The sequence below is a fragment of the Podarcis gaigeae genome (assembly GCF_964106915.1).
Source record: "Podarcis gaigeae genome assembly, chromosome: 1".
Lineage (NCBI taxonomy): Eukaryota > Metazoa > Chordata > Lepidosauria > Squamata > Lacertidae > Podarcis > Podarcis gaigeae.
In genome coordinates, this window is record NC_139678.1 from 136,601,368 (window position 1) to 136,625,017 (window position 23,650).

At 43.6% G+C, this 23,650-nt stretch overlaps 2 protein-coding genes across 6 annotated transcripts in view; one reads left to right on the forward strand and one right to left on the reverse strand.

Moving 5' to 3' along the window:
• The window catches only part of ERBB4 (erb-b2 receptor tyrosine kinase 4), an 837,205-nt gene that overhangs the window by 545,432 nt on the left and 268,123 nt on the right, over positions 1–23,650 (forward strand). For all 5 annotated transcript variants that reach the window (XR_014556491.1, XM_083704220.1, XM_083704222.1 and 2 more), the window contains exon 5: positions 12,887–12,952. Coding sequence is in view for 4 of the 5 variants with exons in the window: in XM_083704220.1 (XP_083560346.1) it covers positions 12,887–12,952 (66 nt within the window). In the remaining variant the exon portion in view is untranslated. The remainder of the gene's footprint in view (positions 1–12,886; positions 12,953–23,650) is intronic.
• LOC310831628 (uncharacterized protein) overlaps positions 1–23,650 on the reverse strand; it is a 466,313-nt gene that overhangs the window by 299,284 nt on the left and 143,379 nt on the right. The window lies entirely within an intron of this gene.

Here is a 23,650-nt window from a genome sequence, read left to right on the forward strand (position 1 = left end):
GACACAGCGCCTCCTGGCTCAGCTAGCCACTTCGTGCCACCGTGGCCACAGCAGACAGAAGCTCCAGGCGCGGCACTGCTTCGGTGCAGCAGGGCGGAGGCGGGCGAGGGCAGCGAGCTGATGCCAGGAGGTGCTGCGTCCAGCCTCCGCCTGTTCCCTGGCGCCCTCCAGAACTTGGTGCCCTGGCGCCCCGCGCCACTAGCCCCTATGGGTAAGATGCCCCTGCCTAGGAGGGAGGTCATAAGAACTTGCCTGATGCCCAGATGGAGTTAGGGCACAGCAAGCCTCTCACTGGTCAGCAGGGGTTGAGACTGAGGTGTGGCAACCTATGACAATCCTGTGGGATTTCCACAAGTGTCCCCTCATGCATAGATTACACACAAATCCTCCTTTTAACTCTGTCTCTATGGGAGTTTGACTTGGATACAGTCCCTGACATAAATTACACAAATAAATTACATGCAAAACCATGCATATATACAGCTTAGAAACTATTTTCTTTGATGGGTAAAACTGCAGGCAAACCTCTTACCATTCCTTGATTAATATGTGACAGAACCACCGGAACCCAGATCAAAAAGTCTCAGAGGCCAGATCTCCCCCATCTGTGCTTTATGAAAATACTTGAATGAGTTGCCTGGAGAAAGTGGCCTTTGCAGGAACAAGCCCCAAATTTCCCATAGATCTTTTGGCCCAGGAGATTATGCCTGCTGTATCTGTTGCTGCAGGGGAAAGGAAGCCAGGAAGGGATGGTTTCTGACACTTTTCTCCTGCTTTTTTTCAGTGTAGTCTCTTGTCTGTTCTCATCACATTGGCCTTAAGACATTTCTGTGTCAGAACAGAATAGTAACATTACAGCAAACCTGCTATCAATCCTGCACTGTCATTGATAAATATGAAGCCAGTGGGCTGTGTCAATTTTGTGCTGCAGACATGCATTTCTTGACTTCCCGTTGATTCCCTCCCTCTGTCGGTCGATCACTCTTTATATCAGGCTTGTCTTCTGCGGACCACTTCAGTGATACCCTGTAATTTAGGGATTCTATACAGATTTCCTCAATTCCTTAAGCACATTATTATCTCTCCTGCCACACCAGTGGCCCTCCCATTTCATATTATTCTTGAAAGCGCATATTTCATTGTTTGTAAGTTTTCTGTTTTTCCTTTGTTCAGCTTCAGCTTTAAGTTTTTATCTCTGATTCTAATTTACTGCTGTCCTCTTTCTTTCTCTTTTCTTTTCCCAGCTCTCAGTGTGTATCTCTTTCTGTTTGTTTTCATAACACAAACATATTTCCCTGGTCAGTCTCTTTTTCGTCTCTATGTGTCTGAATCACTATGTGTGTGTCTCTATCTATCTATCTAGAAAGATTAGTGGATAAATAGAATGGGCCAACTGGTATATTTATGTTCATTCCTACTAAAATATTCGCTAGGCACATGGAATATTTGTGCCATGGGCTCTGAATAGCAGATGAAGTAGTGAGTCTCCATTATAAGGATGGAAAGCTCACTAGAAAAAATTCCAATAGTATCTAGAATTCTAAGGTTAATGTATGGCAGGAAAGATGATACAGAAAAGGACGTGTGATTCTTTCCTTATTGTTTCTAGTGCTGGGCCAAAGCTGTCCTCTAATTTCTCAAACGTGTTCTTCCTTGACAAAATAAACTTCCATTTTTTCGCCTTGTTGAAAGCATGCTTTGGATTTTATTTATATGATTAATGTGGGGGGTTGGGTTTGTTTTTTGTTTTTCATTTTGAATCCTGGCATTCTGCTTTATAACTTCAAGAGGCTTTCAGAGCACCATTCAAAAACATACTGCAGCTAACTGTCACCCAAAAGCAGTCCAGGAGCAGACCCAAACTGAAAAGCTGGTTTGTCTGGAAAATGTTGCCACAAAAGAAATGGAAAGTGCCCATGAAGCAGCAAACTGTGGTCTTGGAGATCTAATATAAGTCATGAGAACAAATAATTCAACTGCATTTGCTTATGGAAGAAAATCCCTTGTGTTTATTCTCCATTGGTGGATTCCTCCACTGGAAGGAACATTTGTGCTCCAAGTGTTTAAACAGCTTGCCTGTTCTGTTTTAAGCAGAGCGCGCGGGGGGGACGGGGGATGGGGACTGGGACCTGAGAGTCTGACTTTCTACTAGGTAATTGACTTTCAAATCAATAGAAGAGATCTAAAGATTAGCACAGGGGTAGTAGAAAATGTAAAATGATTTTTACTTAACAAAAGAGTGTGGATGAATAAACGCATGACAATAGGAATTGTCAGACAAGGGCAGAGAAGGCATTACAGGCTGATAAAGGCAGAACAATTCATCCCAACAATAGTATCTTTAATTTGTACTAATGCCATACTGTGCTGTTTGAATTATATTTTGATTTTGCAATCAAATGTATCGTTTTAGTCATGCAAAAAGCTGGTCTCTTAAACTACTTAGGAAAACACAATGCAGAGCTATTTAAACCCATATTTAAACCCATTTAGACCCATATTTAAACATTACTAATGAAGTAATAGGGATGCAGGTAGCGCTGACCTATGGCTGCACGACTTGTGACAAATCCATAGGGACTGGGTAGACAACAGGGTTTGATGGCAGTGGATGGGTGATTGGTCCTCGGTCGTGGGACTTGGTGGCGAAGCCCCTTAGGGCCTTGGGTGGCGGTTTTAGGCCTTGGCAAGGTATTCTTTAATCTGACATCAAGTCAGGGGGGGGGGATGCATTCATGCTCCCTCTCATGCGGCAGCGTTTGCAGGGCCCGTTAAAGGGCAAAAACCAGGAGTCCCTGGCCCTATAGTGGCAACATGTAGGTTAAACCCCTGGGCTGAGGTTAGTGGAAGGGCATGCTGTGTAAGTTTGTGCTGTACAGTCCCCTCTCATTGGATCTCATCTGCCTGCATATCCTCAGCCAGACGGGCTGAGAGGGTTACCTGCCAAGGCCTGTGCCAAGTTTCCCACTTCTGACGCTCAATAATGTTGTGGCCAATTTGAACCCATACTCTGGTCTCTTGTCTCATTCTTTGGGGAAAAGCGCAGGCACCACAGACGGGTTTAGCGTGTGTGCCCACAATGAAGTAATAGTGGTTTCTTAATTCAGAACTATATTGCATTGAGTTTAAAGTTTTGTGACTGTAAGGGACAGAAGTCCCATGAGTTTCCATAGTGTGACACACAGGCCTGCTTCTCATTGATGGGGTAAACTGTTGTTTCAGTCATACCACCTACGTGAGGTTTTATTACTGAATGCTCCTACATGTAATCAATACAGTGGTATCTCGGTTTACAAACTTAATCCGTACTGGAAGTCCACTCTTAAACCAAAACCATTCTTAAACCAAGGTGCGCATTCCCTAATGAGGCCTCCTGCCGCTGGTGCCCTTCCACCGTTCGGATTCCGTTCTTAGACTGAGGTAAAGTTCTCAAACCAAGACACTATTTCTAGTTTTGCGGTGTTTGTAAACCAAATCGTTCTTAAACCGAACTGTTCTTAAACCGAGGTTCCACTGTATCTATATCTATCTACATATATATCTGTCTATAACTAGATGTCAATAAAAAGGCTCTAAGCTAATTTCTATCTATTTACCTATCAGTCTAGAGAGGTCACGTACTCCACCAGCCATCTGCAGTTTGAAGTGGAATAACTCAGTTCAATGAGAGCACAGCCAGAACTTCCAAAGGAAATTAATCTCACTGTAGGACAATGGTACAACTATTTCCTGGTTTTTAACAGAGTTTGCATATTGCCTATGAATGCTGATCACTCCCAAGTTTTAGGCAGTTGGTCCTTAGCATTCCTCAGACTATCCTGTGATTATCCCACCACCCTTCTGAGTAATACCCCTCCCCACCCTCTTACTATATATAAGGGCCTAGTGACTTCTGTTTCAATGTATCTGAAGAAGTGTGCATGCACACGAAAGCTCATACCAAGAACAAACTTAGTTGGTCTCTAAGGTGCTACTGGAAGGAATTTTTATTATTTTGTTTATCCTGTGATTATTATATTTCATTCTTTGGGTGGGGGGACGGACCTTGGGGGTTCTCTAACCTACTACAGGATTTCCTGTGACAGTTAAACAGAATCTAAAATGGAAGAAATTTACCCTACTGTGGGAAATATGCGACCACATTGGAGCATACCTCCAGAACCTTAAGTAAACATAACCAGTTCACAAACATTAGCCTTAAGAGTTTCAAAGAGTATGACTTTCTCTAGCTCAATCCTACGCCCAGTGAGGCTCCTCATAGGATTGCAGCCTTGAGCATTGCACCACTTATTTTGTAAAGTTATGCACCGATAGATAATTCAGATGGGAAACTAATGCTAAAGTTTTAAAAGGCAGCCTAATGTTCTGGGAGAAATGGAGAAGAAACATTTATGAGACGCATCCTTCAGACTCTTAAGGACAAAGGAAGGAAAAGTGGATTTCCCCTCCTGGGAGCGGGTTTCTCACATGCCAGTTGCAAGGGAGATCTGTAGATCAAACGTCAGATTTCACACCCACCCACCCTTCTGTACTTTGCAGTCTGTAATGAATGGCAGTTCAGGAAATGGACAAGGTAACCACTTATAAAAGAAAATTGCTTTGGAAAGTCAAACCCACCTCACATATTGTAGTGATGGCTGGGTTCCAGTTAATTGCTGTAAGTCCACATTTGACTACCCTAAGATCAGATGTGTTTGGTTTGAGATTTCTTTCTGTCAGACATTTCCCAGTCTTACATAGAGCCAAGTGCTTATGCAAAGGTGCTGAGAAGAATCAGCTCTTACCAAGGTCACGATGACCTTCAGGGTGTCAGAGGACTTCCTCTCAACAGGGCTATTGAACCATAAATAGTGAATGAATTTTCACACTGCCATTTGGAAGGAAGTGGAGCTAGTCAAACATAAAACCATTCAGTGTTGGGGGCTACTCGGGGGTTCCATATGAATCCAGCAGGTGAGTGTGCGCTCTCTTCCTGGATTCCTCAGGGCAGTGATTCTGGCTGCAGACAGGCTTGACTGCTGTGTTGACAAGTTGTATCAGCCGTGTTCAATCCAGAGATTTCATACTGCCTGCCAATTGCAGAGACAGATGTTATGTCGCTCTATTTCCTCCTATGTACCTCACACAGATTAAAAGGCTGTTTAAATACTAACTGCAGATTTATCCTCCAAGGTGATTGGGGAAATACAAGCTTCTCTTTTCCCCACCCTGTTTTATCATCACAACCACCCTGCAAGACAAATTAGGCTGAGAGTGACTGGCCCAAGGTCACCTAGTGTGCCAAGCCTTGCACTTTAACTACCAATACACCCAGTCTTAGGGTCTCTCTGATAAACAGAATCTTCACCCTATATCTACCTATTCATCTCAGTTCAGCTTGCTGAAAGATATGTGCAAAGCCAAGCAAACAAATAAGAACTCACATATTTTATAATGTGCTTTCTTGATGGAGTATCTTTAAGCAAAGAGAATTTTTCTGTGTTGGTCCCAAGAAAAGAAACCATGGAATGGTTGATATATACAGAATTAGCTAAAGCCAAGGTTTCTTCAGGGAAAAAAAATATAGCACCAGAAGCCCTTATTATAGAGTGTGGTTTTACTGTAAGTCATCCACTCCCCACCATTTTCTAACTGATTAAAGAAAACCTAGACTCTTTCAGTGCAGTTCCCAATTTCTGGAATGCCCTGCAGAGTGTAGTATGTCTGTCTCCCTCCCTATTGATTTCCTGGAGGAAATTAAAAAACAGTCCTGTTTACGCAGGCACTTGATGGCTAGCAACCCTGAGATAATTGTTGGAGAATGTTTATAACTATTTCTAGAACTTTAGAACTGTTTCAGTTGTTGTTGTTGTTGTTGTTGTTATGTGTCTGGATAGGCTTGTCTAATCAAAAAAGAGCCCTGCTGCCCTGGGCTCTATTGGGAGGAAAGGCAGGCTGTAAATAAAGCACTATAACCTAACACAGGGGCATAGCCTAATGCTTGACAGTCTTAGCCATCACTCTCTGGCATCTGGTCTAACTACTAGAGTCTGGTTTTCATACCCTTCCTTTTCTGAGCCCTGCAACATCCTTTCTGTGACAGGTACCTGCAACGCTGCCTCAGAATTCCACACAGGCCCCAAAGCTTGGGAACTCTTGGAACAAAGTACTGCAGCAAACTGCAAACACCAGTTCATGAATTAATTGTAGAAACTGTAGAAGGGATGATGGAGAAGAATGCAGATTCAATCCGCAAAACAAAAAATGTAACAGAATACAGGAAATCTGCTCATCTCCTTACAGAGTGCCCCTAGCTTGCTTATTTAAATACCCACTGGTGGCATTTACAAAATATGTCTTAAGAAACTTTGTGTTTTTCAGCCAAGGGTCAGGAGAGTGACGAAGCTGCAGGCTTTCCTCCTGTCTCCCCCAAACCTGGGCATAAACTGTGTAGATGGCATGGACAAAGCCTTTCTCTCTCCACCACTAAAATGTTCCCCACCATGATCCTTAGGACAGGCTGCAATGTAAATATCCTCAATTAGTTTCACTGCCTACACTCAGAGCAGCATAGGGATAGAATAAAAATAAGGGCAGAATCTTGTCCGGTACCTGCTTCTGCTAGACATCTTATTATTATCGAATAAGACAAGACATGTTTTCCCCCAATTTATTTGATATGTGACCTTCAAAGGACTTGTGATAATTTAATTCAAAGTTGTGCTGTCTACATGTTCAGCGCCTCATTTTGCCTGTGTAACCGTGAGAAGAGAAAACAATGAAGCCACATTTTCAAGTTCCCAGTGAGAGGGGGAGGCAGCTGGCAGAGCTTCCTCTTGCTCTGCTGTTAAATGTCTCTATTTAAATGCAAATTATCATCTGACACTATTAAAAAAAAAACCCACCACGCAAACGGAAACAGGTAGACATGTCAAAATCCCTTAAAAATAACTAGTAAGCATCCCAAATAATGTTTACTTCCATGAGAGTAGAAACTATGTGGCAGAACATTTGGCTTAAACACTAAGAATTGTATCAGTACCATGGAAGCTCTTTAATTCTGGTCTGTCAATTTCTGGGATTTGAGCAAGCACAAATGTGGAAGTTGGGTTACTTAAAAGTTCCACAATGGAGAGTTCCAGAACACCATCAGCCTCCTTCAGCAAAAGGCGTTTTGTTGGTCACTTCAGAATTTCCTTCTACAGTGGTACCTCGGGTTACAGACTCCGCTAACCCAGAAATAGTACCTCAAGTTAAGAACTGTACTTCAGAATGAGAACAGAAATCGTGCGGCGGCAGCAGGAGGCCCCATTAGTTAAAGTGGTACCTCAGGTTAAGAACAGTTTCCGGTTAAGAACGGACCTCCAGAACGAATTAAGATCTTGAGGTACCACTGTAGTAGAACATGGAATTGGCTTCATCTAGAACATGTAGGAGATTCTCTATTAGAAAATAAGGATTCCTTGAGAATATGTTGCACATAGAAGTCTCCGATAGCAGCTGCATCAAGAGGTTTAGGAACATAGGAAGCTGTGTTATACCGAGCCAGACCAATGGTCCATCATGCTCAGTACTGTCTACACTGTTTGGCAGCAGCTCTGCGAGGTTTCAACCAGAGTTTCATAGCTGTATCTGCCACTGAGCTAGGACCCTTCTCCCTGACAATGCACTCTATGGCATTTTCCATATTTGCTATTTGAAAATCTTCACCTACCTTCACCTGGAAAATGATGAACATATGCCTACCGCCATGAGGCAGGATCACCCTTGTGCTCTTAATGTCTATGCGTTAAGTTACCTGGTGTTTAAAACAACATCCCCTTATCTGGGCAAGTCCAGTGAAATAAAAGTATTGTTGCACACAGGGCGTGTTTTCCAGCCAGAACTCGCTGGAACACAGCTCCGGCACCTCTCAGGTGGGCGCCGTTGCCATTATAAGAGAACAAGGGAGGCATTCATGGTGAGTTCCGGAACCTCTGTTTCTAGAAAAATAGCACTGGTTGCACACCACCCCAATATCTGAGCTGTTCGAGATTCCAGGGGGTTTCATGTAGTTTACCCAGGGTCTGTGTTTCCTTTTTGGAATGAGGCACAGCAGAGACTGTGGAGTCTTTATGGTATATGGTTGATTTATACATATATACAACTTGAGCCTATGATGGAGAGGCTCACACCCTTAACACTCTAAGAAGGTCTTGCTTCTCCTGTAGGCACAGCCTTGGAACCAAACAAAAATCAACCATTGTGCTCTGGCCTTCTCCAGCTTAACTGCAACATATTTTCCTCTAGGTTACACCACAGCCAACTCTAAAGACTCATTCAAACCATTCTTCAGGTGCAAATTTACCCTTCGGGTAAATATAACTTGCCGTCCAGTCACTCTTCCCTGCACGAACTTTGCTGGAAAAGCTGACCTGGCAGGATAGCAGAGTAGCAGCAACGGCCCTGCCACGGTGTGAGAATAGGGATAAATCACGTCCAGAGGCAGTTCATTCTTATCTCTAGTAGCTTTATTTACAGAGCAGTAAAACCATCAGAAACTTCCTCCATTCTCTGTGCTTCCCAAAAGCGCTCGCGCGCTCTCTCTCTCTCTCTCTCTCTCTCTCTCTCTCTCAGCTTCTGCTGCTGGTGCTGTGTGTCAGCCAGAAGTGAAACCAGATCTGAACTCAGACACACACTGTGACGCATTTTCCTGCGTCAAGCTCCTCCCAGATACAGGACACCACGGAGTTTTAACCCTGTCTGTTCCAAACTCCACAGCTTTGTCTTCTAACTAACTCTGAGCTGGAGGAGGGGCCCCAACCTTTTGATGTTTGGCACAGAGCCCCCTCCCCCTGTGTTCTTAATGGCTTGCCACCCAGGTAATTACCTCATGAGGATGCTTACCTGGCTTGTATTTTAACCCTTGCTGGCTCTGGGGAGGCTTGATTAAATTCTAACACCTACTGGACCCAGGAATTTTGGGGAGTCTGGCACCCACAAACTCATAAGAGTATTCAGCTCGAGAAGATCTTCTAATACCAGTTTTTTACACCAATATAAATAAGTTCAATTGCTAAGCTTTTGTCCATCTTCACCAACACCATTCTGTGCTCTAGAACCAGAGTCGTACCAGTTGCTGGAAACTGAAGGAGCAGAGAGGGCTGTTGAGGGCCTCCTATCTGGGGCATCTGGTTGGACACTGTGAGAACAGGGTGCTGGACGAGGCGGGCCATTGGCCTGAACCAGCCAGACTCTTCTTACCTTCCTTTATGAGCCTCTGCTGCACAAAGGGTGGTAAGCCCTTGCATAGGATTAGGGCTCATGGATCTCCTGCCACACTTTAAACAGGGGGTAGGGAGCAGGTGGCTGCATGTGGGAAGAGCATGATGGATGATTTGGGTTAAAGTTTGATTAGATGGAATAGGTACCTGTCATTTCATTTGTGAAGTGTGGAGTCTATTTGTGGTTCAGGGATTTACTGTGAACTCTCTTGATTTATTACACCTGTCTTCACCCTCAGTATGTGTCAAAATCACATATCCTTGGAGGATGTGCTCCTCTGTGAGTGTCTCTTGGCTAGAAAGCCAATTGCGAGGCGCATCCAGAGCAGTGATGCCCCAAACACAGCAGTGATGCCCCAAACACAGTCCCCAAACACACTGAGAGCCAGTGTGGTGTAGTGGTTAAGAGCGGTGGACTCATAATCTGGTGAACTGGGTTCGCTTCCCTGCTCCTCCACATGCAGCTGCTGGGTGACCTTGGGCTCGTCACACTTATTTGAAGTCTCTCAGCCCCACTCACCTCACAGAGTGTTTGTTGTGGAGGAGGAAGGGAAAGGAGAATGTTAGCCGCTTTGAGACTCCTGAAGGGGAGTGAAAGGCGGGATATCAAATCCAAACTCTTCTTCTTCTTCTTCTTCCTGCTATGTCTTTTCACAAGTGTCACTTGGTGCACCTGCAAAGAGGCAAATGAGGGGCAGTGGTTCAGCAGGGACAGGTCCTTAAAAATGGAGACTTTCTTGGATAATTGGATGGAGAAATGTGAAAAGTTAAAGCAAACTTAAGTGTATTCATTTATATTTATAAATGGTTAGAAATAACAGCACGCCACACCCATTAAGAAAAGAGCCCAGTAGCTACATGTCCACTTCAGGGCTATTCAGTCACAAGGGGGAAAGTATGTGCTCAACTCTCAATCAATGGAATTGGTGGGACTGAAAACATGATTAGCCTTGGCTGGATTGTGTCCTCTGTATAAATGAAAATGTTCATAAGTGGAGAGAATGATAATTTTCTCAAAATATCACCTCTGCTGAGATGCTGCAAATGTTCTAACTAGAAATAGGTCCCAGTGAATTCAATGGTACTTACTTCCAAGTAAAATTCCAACCTCAATTGGTTATTGGTCAAAAGTATAAGAATGGTTATTGAGTAATAGGTCCAAAATGGGTTAGTATTCTTTCTAGTCCTGTGTGTGTGTGTGTGTGTGTGTGTGCGTGCGTGCGTGCACACACTTTTTTATGCATACCCCTAAACATTTTGTGAATCTAAATTTGGCCTCATTGAGGGGCAGTATTTCGATATGAGTAGGAAAATGAGAGTATCCCTAAACATTTTTATTTATTTATTTTTAGGGGGGAAAGCATTGTAGGTGTGGGGAGGCAATATTGCATTTCTGTGGCAGGGAGAGCTGGAAATAAAATAAACTTGAGCAGAGTTTTAAATCTGCATAAGTCTTCATTCATTCACATGCAATTTGCAATTGGTCTTAACTGAATAAGTCTTCAGAGCCAGTTTCTTCTCCTTCTCTCATGCATAATCTCTTTCCCTTGAAGGCAGTGTGGTGCTATTAGCATTCTGCACAGGGCTTCAGTAGATTTTTTAATAATAATTGTCATCATTGTGGGTTAAAGTTGTGCTATTTGTGCCAGATGGAGACTGGAGTCCCTTTCCCAGCAAACAGAATGGGCTTGCATTGCTGAGCTGTAGCTGCTGGTCTCAATAAGCAGATGCCAGGCAGTGTCAGGAAAATATACATCGATGTCAGCAACTGCATTTCTCTGGCATAATTGCCTTAAATGAACTTTGTTACATCAAGGAGATGATGCTTTTAATGAGGTAGTTGGCATACATGTGTAATTGCTGTACAACATAATCAGTAGATTTTATCAACATTGTGTAAGTGTCAGAAAGTGGTGAAATTTCACTTGAGGATGTGGTTCCAGTGACCTGATCACTTTGTGCATGTTGAACAGCATATCTTACTTTACAGGGAAGATAAATTTAAAACCACATGTGCCCCCTGTCTCCCCTGCCACCTCACAGTGGTTTCAGACAAGCATCCTCATCCCCACACCCCACAATAGCAGCGAGTTGTTCTTGCCAGCGACTTACCTCACTCACTGCTGTTGGGCATGGGAAGGTAGACATCCACCCACAAAAGCCCACATTTGATTTTGGGGAGCTTGAAGTGTCACTGATCACAGAGGGTTTGTCCAGGAGTGAGGATGGGAGAGGGTTCTTCTTCTGCAAGTTGTGTGCCAGGGACAGAGGAAGCACATAGCATTTCTTGGAAATGCCGTAAATTAACACTTGTGAGTTATTCCAACGTATGCACACCTAATAGGCCAGAAGTACTAGTGGACACACAATAGAGACACATTGTGGGCATCAACCCATTAATGATGAGATTCCAATGAAACAAAATTGGTTTTTAATCAAGAGCTGGAAAGAGCTTGTTCCCTATGAATTTCCTATTGTATTATAATATAAAGGACAGTATTGAAAAGGTGAGCTTCTGTGGGAAAACATGGGAAGTTGTGCACCATTGGTTCTGTGTAAGAATGTATTCCATAAGCTTGTATCTAAAAAAAGCTTGTATTGAAAAAAAGGCCTGTCTTCCTTTTCTTGTTGTTGCTCAGCAGGTCCATATACAAAGATTGGAGCTGGAAAAGAACATTTTAATTTCCAGAGTAGCTGCCTTCATTCATTCATTCATTCATTCATTTCCAGACCAGGACTCAATGTGGCTTATAGATGAAACAGAAAAAGCTAAAAACAGAAAAGATATAGAATCAGAGAACTGTAGAGTTGGAAGGAACCCTGACGATCATCTAGTCCAGGCATGTCCAACAGGTAGATCATGATCTACCGGTAGATCACTGGATGTCTGCAGTAGATCACTGGTAGATCACTGGCTTCCCCCAAAGAAGCTGAACAACTGTGGCTCCCCTTAGAAAAGCTCAACATTTTAACTCCTCCCTGAAAAAAAACTCAACAACTTTGACCCGAACCCCCCAAAAGGGGGTAGATCACTGCCAGTTTTTAACTGTGTGAGTAGATCACAGTCTCTTTGGAGTTGGCCACCCCTATTCTAGTCCAACCCCTGCAAAGCAGGAATATGCAGCTGTCCCTTATGGGGTTTGAACCTGCACTTTGGCATTATCAGCACCACACTCTAACCAACTGCTCTATTGGTAGACTCTCCTTCCTTGGAGGTTTTTAAGCAGAGGTTGGACGGCCATCTGTCATGGATGCTTTAGTTGAGATTCCTGCATTGCAGGGGGTGGACTAGATGACCCTTGGGTCCCCTCCAACTCTACAATTCTATGATTCGATAAAAAGCAATTAAACACCCATATAATTAAAACAAGATATAGATCTATTTTAAAATACAGATGATAATAACAACAGCAACAAGGGGGGAAATACAAAGCCCCACTATAAATTCTAATTCATATATGTTTGAAACTTGGTGTAGGTTTTCTTTTGCTGCAAATCATTCAGTTGTGATAAGGCATAGAGTTCTCATAAAAGTGTGATAGTGGTTCCCCTATAAGGAGTCTTTAAAGGCACTGCAGAAAAAAATCAAAATAAAAAGTAATCATCTAACTTCTCTTTGTATTTTGTCTCTACTCTTCCCCAAGGTGGACCTTGTCACAAGTCCTGTGGAAACCGGTGCTGGGGACCTTCAGCAGATGAATGCCAGACCTGTAAGTGCATTAGATTAAGTAAAGAAAAATATAATCTGAGGTGAAAGAAGAGTTCATGCATATAGTCTGTTAACAGCAACCCTCCATATAGTAATAATCAATGAGAGTTTTCTTCTCAGTGATATGAAGTCACCATGCAGCAGAACAATGAGAAATGAAGTGGTTGTTGTTATGATTTGTATACCGCCCTTCATCTGTAGATCTCAGGGTGGTTCAATGTGTAAATATACAGTGGTGCCTCGCAAGACAAAATTAATTTGTTCCGCGAGTCTTTTCGTCTTGCGATGTTTTCCGTCTTGCGAAGCATGGTCCGTCACAACTGCGCCTCTTCAAGCGGCTTTAGGAAAAAAGCGAACAAACTTGCAAGACGTTTTCGTCTTGCAAAGCAAGCCCATAGGGAAATTCGTCTTGCGAAGCGATGCAAAAACCGAAAAACCCTTTCGTCTTGCGCGTTTTTCGTTTTGCGAGGCATTCGTCTTGCGGGGTACCACTGTACAAGAACAAACAAAAATACATAATAAAAACAAGGAGAAAAATGAAAACAGGTAGAATCCTGAGTTAGTAAAATGCAGAATAGTAGAATAAGTCTGAAATTATTCAGGCTGGAGGATGAACATTTCTTAACGTTCCACTACATGAAAAAAAAGCCTAAATGTAAAACAAAACAAAACTTACCACATGCAGTAGACTAGCGTAGGAGCTTTCTGTTTCTAGTTCTCTTACTTTCAGGGAGAATTGGGGAGGTGCTCAAAAAGTGAATCCCCACCACTAAAGCATGAAGTTGTACAACCTATTCTAAGTACAGTGGTACCTTGGGTTTCATACGCTTCAGGTTACAGACTCCGCTTACCCAGAAATAGTGCCTCGAGTTAAGAACTTTGCTTCAGGATGAGAACAGAAATCGTGCTCTGGTGGCATGGCAGCAGCAGGAGGCCCCATTAGCTAAAGTGGTGCTTCAGGTTAAGAACAGTTTCAGGTTAAGAACGGACCTCTGGAACGAATTAAGTTCTTAACCCGAGTGTTACGGTTCCAAGGGGTTGCTTGTGAGCAAGCAGGCAAATATCTCCCTGGCTGGCTGCGAAAGTAAACTTTATCTGTCCGGAGCACCACTCGCCCGTGGCTGACTCAGTCGCTGGCAGAATCCGTGAGTGGGCGTTTCTTGAACTTCCTCCGACAAAGAAGCTCCTTTACGCCCAGTCTCTGCCGTCCCTCTCTGCGCGAATGCCTTCTGCACAGAGAGGGCGTGGGCAGTGGAGGACCCCTTTCCTCCTCGCTTCTCCCAGGCAAGGAGTCCTGGGACCACCTCGTCGTTTCCGACGTCTGCGCCTCCTCTCCACTGGACCTGCGTTTATCCTCTTCCCCGGAAGAGGAGCTACTTCTCCCGATCCCTGGAGGTTCTCTATAATGCATCTGGCTTTTGCTCTCTCCCTCCGGCACTGATGGCAGTTCCCTGACGCCGAGGTACCACTGTATATGAGATCCATGAGTTGCCTCTTCAGGCGAAAGCACGTATGGAGAAGGGGACAGCAGGATTGGGGTGCTGGCCTCACCCATGTTGGGAAAGGGGCTCCTGCCTCTTGAAGGTCCGCATGTTGCCTGGGATGTCAGCATTAGGGAAGTCTGTGTCTGAGGAGCTGGTCAGGATCAGAACCCCCACTTTATTTTTTAGATGAGTGCTGAAATTTTGGTGGATATCAAAGCTGGTGTTTGATGTGTATTTTAAAAATACTCCATTGAATGGTTTGGATTTAGTGCAAATTCTGAATGCAAGATGCCTAGTGTGGAGAAAGTGGCGAGAGAAGAGTTTCTCTCCCTCTCTCATAATCTCCAGGACATCCAATGAAGCTCAGTGTTGGAAGATTCAGGACGGGTGAAAGAATGTCTTTCTTTACCTGTGTAAACTATGGAATTCATTCCTGCAAGAGACAGTGAGGACCACCAACTTGGAAGGCTTTTGGAGTGGATTAGATTAATTCATGGAGGATAAGACTTTCACGGGGGGGTTGGCATGGTGGCTGTCGGAGGGAGCCTGCTTCTGAAACCTGTTGCTGGGAGCTCAGATTCTGTCTGCAGACTTCCCACAGGCTTCTGGTCGTCTGCCGTAAGAACAGGGTGTTGTACTAGATCAACCTTTGGCCTGAGCTTGCAGGGCTCTTCTTATTTTCTGATCAAGACAAAAGACATTCAAATACGAAAAAACCCAACATTTCTAAAATTCACTGTGCCCTTGCAAGTAGATATGCTTTAATCAGTTGGCAGAACACCGTTGCTAGATGTGCCCACCATATCCCTAGGGGAAGCTTATTCTACAGTCAGGGGGCAGACCCACAGTTGTAGTCACAGTGGGTATATGCATGTCTCCAATGTGATATCTTCCATCTGACCATTGTGCTTGAGCCATGTTGTCAAAATTTGTTTTTGAAATGCCTGCTCATCAGGGATTATAATTATTTCTTCTTGCAAACTTCACTGTATCTCCTGACCCATTATCATATTCAGGGCATACATACTTCTTTATAAACAAAGGATGGGTAATGATCAAAGTGACTGTGGAAAAATTATTTGCAGTGGCCAAAATAGTTTGGCTCTTTTTTTGTCAAGAAATATTTGAAGAAGGAGCCCATGCTAGTTTTGATCAATGTGCTTGAGAGAGAGAGAGAGAAAGGCGCTTAAATGTTTGATGCAATGGATACTATTTTGAGACACCCTTCACCCATCCTCTCTAGGTTTCTTTTTCCTCCCACAAGTCTAAGCAATGGAACACATTTTTCAGTTGTGTACATGAAAACATCTCTAACACATAACCAAATGACATGTTTTGTTTCCAGAAACAAATCTCTTGAGGGCACATCTGCATGTTAATACATTTTTTAATGGAGTCACAGAATAGAAAATATTCTAATGAGCCCCCCTTCTAAGCTAAGATCCAAATTCTTTTCAGGTTGGAGGGAGGAATAAATCTGAGATATCTTAATCCACAGCTTTCATTTCAAATTACATGGGGAAAATAGCAGTTGGATACTTTTGTTCTTGAACGAATACTGTCCACCCCAGACTGCTTTAAGTTTTGCCTTTTTCTGATTATTTTCCTCTCTCATTCGCTATTTATAAATCTTTCTGGAACAACCACCTGCATCTTATTCCTTTTTGCTTATTGTCTACATAAATTTGATATGTAAATTTGCACACTTAAGAGGGCAATTAATAAGGAATTATAAACAGTGTGTCTTACGAGGAAGAGATCGCTTCAGAATATGATGTTATATAATTAGCCAGCCACTAAATTAAAGTGCTAGAAAGGCAAGGGACAACAGTGGGGTGGAGGGTTGCAAGGGGAGGGTGTGTGCTATTTTGAACTCTCTTCAAGATGCATAGCTTCTATTTTGTAACATTCCATTGCCTTTTCTCAATGGGCTTAAATCAAAACACACAATCTAGGGAAATGGCAACACATTTGAATCCTACTGATTTAAAGGAGAGGAGAATTAAGCACAGATGCAACTTCAGAAACAAACAGGGCTGTAGTACTGGATCATGCCCATGCACTCACAGACATTTTGAAATATTCCCATAAAGCTACACAGCATTTGTACATCACCTTAATGAGAATAATTAGTCTTTGGGCACTTTCCATAGTCAGATATTTGACTGTTAGGGCTTCAGAAAGTATAGTGACGTTAGGAGAACACCATCTCTTCCAGATTCTTATGCAATGCTCCTGGAATAATTTATCAGGGGAATGTCTCCTCTTCTAGAACAGATATGGGGAATTTAGCCCTCCAGATGTTGATGAACAACATTAGTCCTGGGCACTGGCTATGTTGTATGTTTGATGGGGCTGTAGTTCATGTTTGATGGGGCTGATGGGAACTGTAGTTCAGCTAGAGAATCCTAAACCTGTCCTTGAAGCCAAACTCTTCCTTCTGTAGCTTTGCCACCCTGAAAGTTCTGTCTCCTTGCATAAAAAGGTAAAGGTAAAGGACCCCTGACAGTTAAGTCCAGTCGCGAACAACTCTGGGGTTGCACGCTCATCTCACTCTATAGGCCGAGGGAGCTGGTTTTTGTCCGCAGACAGCTTCTTGGTCATGTGGCCAGTATGACTAAGCCGTTTCTGGCGAAACCAGAGCAGCGCACGGAAATGCTGTTTACCTTCCCGCTGGAGCGGTACCTATTTATCTACTTGCACTTTGACGTGCTTTCAAACTGCTAGGTGGGCAGGAGCAGGCACCGAGCAATGGGAGCTCACCCTGTTGTGAGGATTTGAACTGCCGACCTTCCGATCGGCAAGCCAAGAGGCTCAGTGGTTTAGACCGCAGCGCCACTCCTAAATCAGTTTGATCCCTTGAGAGCTCCAACAGAGGCAGGAAGTTCCACTGGTGCAGCTTTCCGTATCATTCTGTGCAATTAATTAAATTCACCTTTAACATTTTTCATCTAGTAGAAGTAGACTTTCCACTATCCAAGGAAAGTTGCACAGAAACTCTTGTTTCTGTACCATTTGTATGCTGTAAGTTAAACTTGGAATGCTCCTCACCTTCCTCTTCACCCCCAAAATAAACTGTAAGTTTTGGATGAGAATTTTGATCATTCAGAAAGCCTTAAAGGGCTTTGGTAATGCTTGATGTGAAAAACTGATACCCCAAAAGTCCAGTTTGCTCACAGCTCTCTCTTCCCAGCCTTTTCCCTTCCTCAAGCCCTCCCCCTCCAAAGAAAGACTTGCCTTGGGGAGGGGTTCCCATCAACACAGCAGAAGACCTGTGGAGCTTCTCCTTGGTGGCAAGAGAGACATGGGGTGTCCTCCTGTTGGGGATTTACTGGTGCTCAGTAGGAAATGATGCCCCCCCCCCGTCATTTGTAGCGCAGCCAATGAAAACTCCTATGGGGTCTTCTAATTGGCAGCAAGTGATTCATAGACCATCATTTCTTGATGGAAAATTATTCAAAAAACCATGATTCCTGGTGCACATGTAATTTCCTGCTGGTATTGCCGTAAATCTGCGTAATCTGAAGTGAAAAAGAATCCAGAGGCCCCAAAAGGCTCACCTCTTCACAAGTTCCTGAAGCTCATATCTGGGCCTTAGCCTGACAGACACTGACATCATCTCTGGAAAATAATTAAGATATTCGGAGAGAGCAACTATTACTTTGTAGGCAATAGCTGCTCTTGATTGAACACACACACAACAAAACAACAAGACCTTTACATGCCTATAAAAACAGCTCCGGGATTAAGAATTAATATTTTGTTGCTTAAAAATAGAGAATTGTCCAAGGGCAGAGGGAAAGCAATCAATAAGAGCAGCAAGGTGCAAATGGGAGCTGGTGGGACACAAAAACAGAAAAAGCCGATTCAGCAGCTGTGGATCAATTATGGAAACCTGGCATTTTAAGAAAACATTGGCATCTTTAATTAAAACCCTTGTATTTCACTAATAACTTTACATGTTCATAAGGCTTTCTTATTGATTTCAGTTATTTCCCATTTCTCCCCCTTTTGGTAGATTTACAATTCCCTGTAATGGCGAATGAAAGGAAACATTTAGAGTGATTAATTGCAGGCAACTGTGTAACCAAACAATGCCACCCACCATTCCGACTACTTTTCGTAAATGCAGCTGCTAGCCGATAACAAAACAAAACAAAATAAATGGGGGTGGGAAGAGACTTCTTTCTGTCAGGTTGCCATCCAGAGAACATTTTAGAGCAGAGGTACCAACTTCAATAGGGACGCAGGTGGTGCTGTGGGTTAAAGCCTCAGCGCCTAGGACTTGCCGATCGAAAGGTCGGCGGTTCGAATCCCTGCGGCGGGGTGCGCTCCCGCTGCTCGGTCCCAGCGCCTGCCAACCTAGCAGTTCGAAAGCACCTCCGGGTGCAAGTAGATAAATAGGGACCGCTTACCAGCGGGAAGGTAAACGGCGTTTCCGTGTGCGGCTCTGGCTCGCCAGAGCAGCGATGTCACGCTGGCCACGTGACCTGGAAGTGTCTCCGGACAGCGCTGGCCCCTGGCCTCTTGAGTGAGATGGGCGCACAACCCCAGAGTCTGGCAAGACTGGCCCGTACGGGCAGGGGTACCTTTACCTTTACCTTTACCAACTTCAATAAAATATGGGGGGGGTAAGTCCTACCCTGCATAATCAATCACAAGACACAGCGCGCACACAGACACCATTTGAATGGCAATGCCCATTAACTTTGTGGGGGGCTGGCCCCCTTAAATATTTTAGGGGGGGAGAAGGGACCTCAGCCCCTAGCAGTTGGCTTCTATGCTTAAGAGCACATGTACCATAATTCCCAAGCACCAGATTCTTAAATGCTCAGTTGCTTGTTTCAAACAATGGTGATCTGGCCCATTCACCATGTGTTCCCCCACTAACCTCACACATATATGCAGGGACAGCATGTCTGACTCTAGAGATGCCCTCCATTGATTTATTCAGCTATAGAAGTGCAGATTTTTTCACTACAGGTCTCCACAGAAAATGGAAGAAGGCGCCTTGCCTAAGATTCCATTTCAATTCCATTTACACATAATAGGGGAGGATGGGATACACCAGGCTTCCTCAGCCTCTGCCCTCCAAATGTTTTTGGCCTACAACTCCCATGATTCCTAGCTAGCAGGACCAGTGGTCAGGGATGATGGGAATTGTAGTCTCAAAACATCTGGAGGGCCGAGGTTGAGGAAGCCTGGGATACACAATCCTTAGCATTCTTGGAAAGGAAAATGCTGTCACAAATGACGCACACAGTTGGCGGGGCAGGGGGAATCACAACAAGAGAGGACTCACACAAATGGCACAATTGCAGAAAACTTTCATCATAGCTACTTTAGGAACAGAGAGGTTACTGGGACAACAGTCATCCATTCCCTTAAATGCTGGATGTCCTGGTGCTCCCCGTTGGTAGATTCCCCCATGATAGCAGTGCCAAAACAGGATGGGGACCAGGTACTTAATAGCAACGAGCGTATCGGCTTGTCACCACTGTTGCAGGCTTTCCCCTGCAATTGCTGTGCTTCCCACATTCTTCTTGCTAATTCAGTTGGTTAGGGGGAAGTTCTTGTGAAGATTGACACAGTCCCTGTGTGGGTTGCAAGTCAAATTTTCATTTATCCTAGGGAATGGGAGGGTAGAAGTTGATCATGATCTACTGGCAGATATCTGAGTGATTTGCAGACAAGGGTTTCTGAGTTCAACAACAACAACAAACCTTTCACCCTTGCCCTCTTAGGCCAGGTTGTTGAAAATGAATGGGAACAACCAGGAATCTTATTTTTTGTGTGAAAAGACTTGTGAGCTTGGTTCTGGTACTGATCACAATTCCTGAGCTGAGCATGTGCTCAGAGATACCATGTCCCTTCAATTCCTAGTGTATGGTTCTGTATATACTCCTGATTACTCTGCATCCAGGATGTTCTCACTACTGGTTTGGGAAGTGGTGTACACATGACATTAGCCACAGGTCATATCTAATCTGTATATGACATGTCATTTCTTATCAAATACTGCATTTTGTTGTGTTTTCTTCCAAACCTGCTAAATCTAGTAGAAAGCACTTATAGTCACCAAGGACCCCTGGGCCTCCGGTGACAAACATGGATGCAGGATGAGCCCCAGAGTACAAACTGGCTCTTGCAGGGCAGGCAATTTTTATTCAAAGTCTGTTCAAAATATGCACATTTGAAAGGTGAGCTACATCTGAAGAGGGCTATATTTGTTTTTAAAAAATGATACGTTACAGTTAAATGTCATTCTGTGTTACTGTATATGCCCCTCTCTTCCATTTTTAATATTCTAAAATTGCATCAGCATGAATTTAGCTTGGATGGTTATTTTCCAAATGCAATTCACTCTTAATCTATATCCATCAATATATTACAAAATGTTATCAAATGTTTTGTGTTATAAAACATGTAACTGATATCTGCTTTTATGGAATTTCAACCAATGCAATATTTGGATTAACTTATTGAATTAAATTCAAAAAATGCTGATCTGGTTAAGCATGTGTGTGAAAGTGTAGAAGCTTGCATGGCATAGATATAGCACGCCTTCAATATTAGATGGGGCTCCACCTCTGTTGTCTTTTTGACACCTAGTAAACACCTTCCTCCTTCAACAAGCCTTTGAAGTTGAGACAGATCTTTTCCAGTCTGCATCTGTACTAGAACTATTTTAAGAGGTTTTAGAGGTTGCCAGTGTTTGGTCTCTTCTTGTTTGCCACCTTGGGCTCCTTTAGGAGGAAAGCTGGCATATAAATTTAAACAATATAATAAATAATAAATATCATCAGGAGCTGCAGTTCCATAGCTTTCGTGGCGGTTCATCTTCTTTGACATTTTGTATTTATGTTGACTTAAGCCACCAAATCCACTATCAGTGTTTTTCATCACAGAAAAGCTGACACAATCCTAAGTATTTTTACTTGAAGGTCAGCCCCTATGGGTTCAATGGGACTTGGTTAAGAGCATACGAAGAGCTCCACTGGATCAAGTCGCAGGCTCACCTGATCCACCATTCTGTCAGATGCCTGTGGGAAACTCACAAGGAGGACCTGTGTTGAGCAGCGCTCTCTCCTCCCACAGTTTCTAGCCACTTGGTATTCAGTGCATTCAGCCTCCAACCATGGAGGCAGAGCATAGCCATCATAGTTATTAGTCACTGACAGCCTCCATCTTCCTTAAAAGCCATCCAAGTTGGTAGCCAACTTGCCTTTTGTCTAAACCAGTGATGGCCAAACTTGGCCCTCCAGCTGTTTTGGGACTACAATTCCCATCACCCCTGCCCACTGGTCCTGTTAGCTAGGTCTAAACTAAACAGCCCCAAATGCTCCAACTTTCCCTCACTGGGGAGTTGCTCCATCCCCTCTATCATTTTTGCTGCCCCTTCTTATTTTTTTTCAACAGTACAATATCAGGTGAGGTGACTAGAATTGTACAGGCCATTCCAAATGCAGCTGCATAGGTTTTTTATAACAACATTACAATATCAGCAATTTTATTTTCAATTCCTTTCCTAATGATCCCTAGAATGGCATTTAGCTTTTCCACAGCTGTCTCACGGTGGGCCAACATCTTCATCAAGCTGTCCACTTATTCTGACCACTTATTCATGGTCAGTTACCAAAAACTCATACCATATGAGTGTACATGTGAAATTAAGAATATTTTGCGCTGGCATTCACCACTTTACCCTTGTTTACACTGGCATGCATTTGCCACTTTACAGTCCATCCACTCAGTTTGGAGAGATCTTTTTCAAGCCCTTCACAATCCTTTTTGGTTTAAATCAGACTCAAAAACATAGTATAAGCAGCAAAAATGGCTTGTGAGTATGTCATTCTTATTCTTATTCTTATTATTGTTGTTGTTGTTGTTGTTATTCCCCACCCATCTGGCTGTGTGTTTCAGATTGTAGCTTATACTTATATTGAAGGATATTGTCACAGAAATCATCTGAAGTGTGTCTTATTGCCATTAGGGCACTCCCAGCTTCCAACAATCAGCATGCACTTCAAGATTTACAGGTGTGGTTTTTTACGAATGCTGGTAAGGTCAGGCTATCAGTGGTTCAGGGTCAGCTCATCCATAAGGCAAGGTGAGGCAACCGCCTCAGGTGGCATGATCCACGGGGCAGCAGATCCCAATATCAGTCTTCATTTCCCCCTTGTTCTTGATGTAGATGTTCACTCGCCCCCCTCTTGCCTGGTAGGGGTAGGGATGCCACTTTGTGGTTCAGCTCAGGTGCCAATGTCTTGGGCTGGCTCTGAGTGACCTATACATCTGGATAAGGGAGATCTATAGTCAGGTCTCTTGCTAGGAGTCTTCTTTCTCAACGAGGAATGAATGGTCAGTGCACAGCCGTCAGCGCAGATCAGCAGGTGAGGCCCTGGTACAGGCCATATCCTTTTGGGGGTATGAGGTTAACATCAACCAAGAGCACGGTCTTTTCAGTGCTGGCCCTGCAATTTTGTAGCACACTTTCCCAGGAAATCTGGTTCTCTATCTCTTTGGTAGTATTTCAGAAGCAGGTGAAAACATTTTTAGCAGGGCTTTAGGGATTCAAATTTATCCTGCAAGGTGGCCTTAGCTCATGTTATTATTATTTTTTAAATGTATGTTAGATTATTTTATTAGCTATAAATTCTGTTTTGATGAATTGCCTTTTGAGCTGTGTGTTGAAAGCTGGTACATTTCATAGAATCATAGAATCATAGAGTTGGAAGAGACCACAAGGGCCATCGAGTCCAACCCCCTGCCAAGCAGGAAACACCATCAGAGCACTCCTGACATATGGTTGTCAAGCCTCTGCTTAAAGACCTCCAAAGAAGGAGACTCCACCACACTCCCTCCTCTATGTGACATCCTTTGATATATTTGAACATGGCTATCATATCACCCCTTAACCTCCTCTTCTCCAGGCTAAACATGCCCAGCTCCCTTAGCCGTTCCTCATAAGGCATCGTTTCCAGGCCTTTGACCATTTTGGTTGCCCTCCTCTGGACACGTTCCAGTTTGTCAGTGTCCTTCTTGAACTGTGGTGCCCAGAACTGGACACAGTACTCCAGGTGAGGTCTGACCAGAGCAGAATACAGTGGCACTATTACTTCCCTTGATCTAGATGCTATACTCCTATTGATGCAGCCCAGAATTGCATTGGCTTTTTTAGCTGCCGCGTCACACTGTTGGCTCATGTCAAGTTT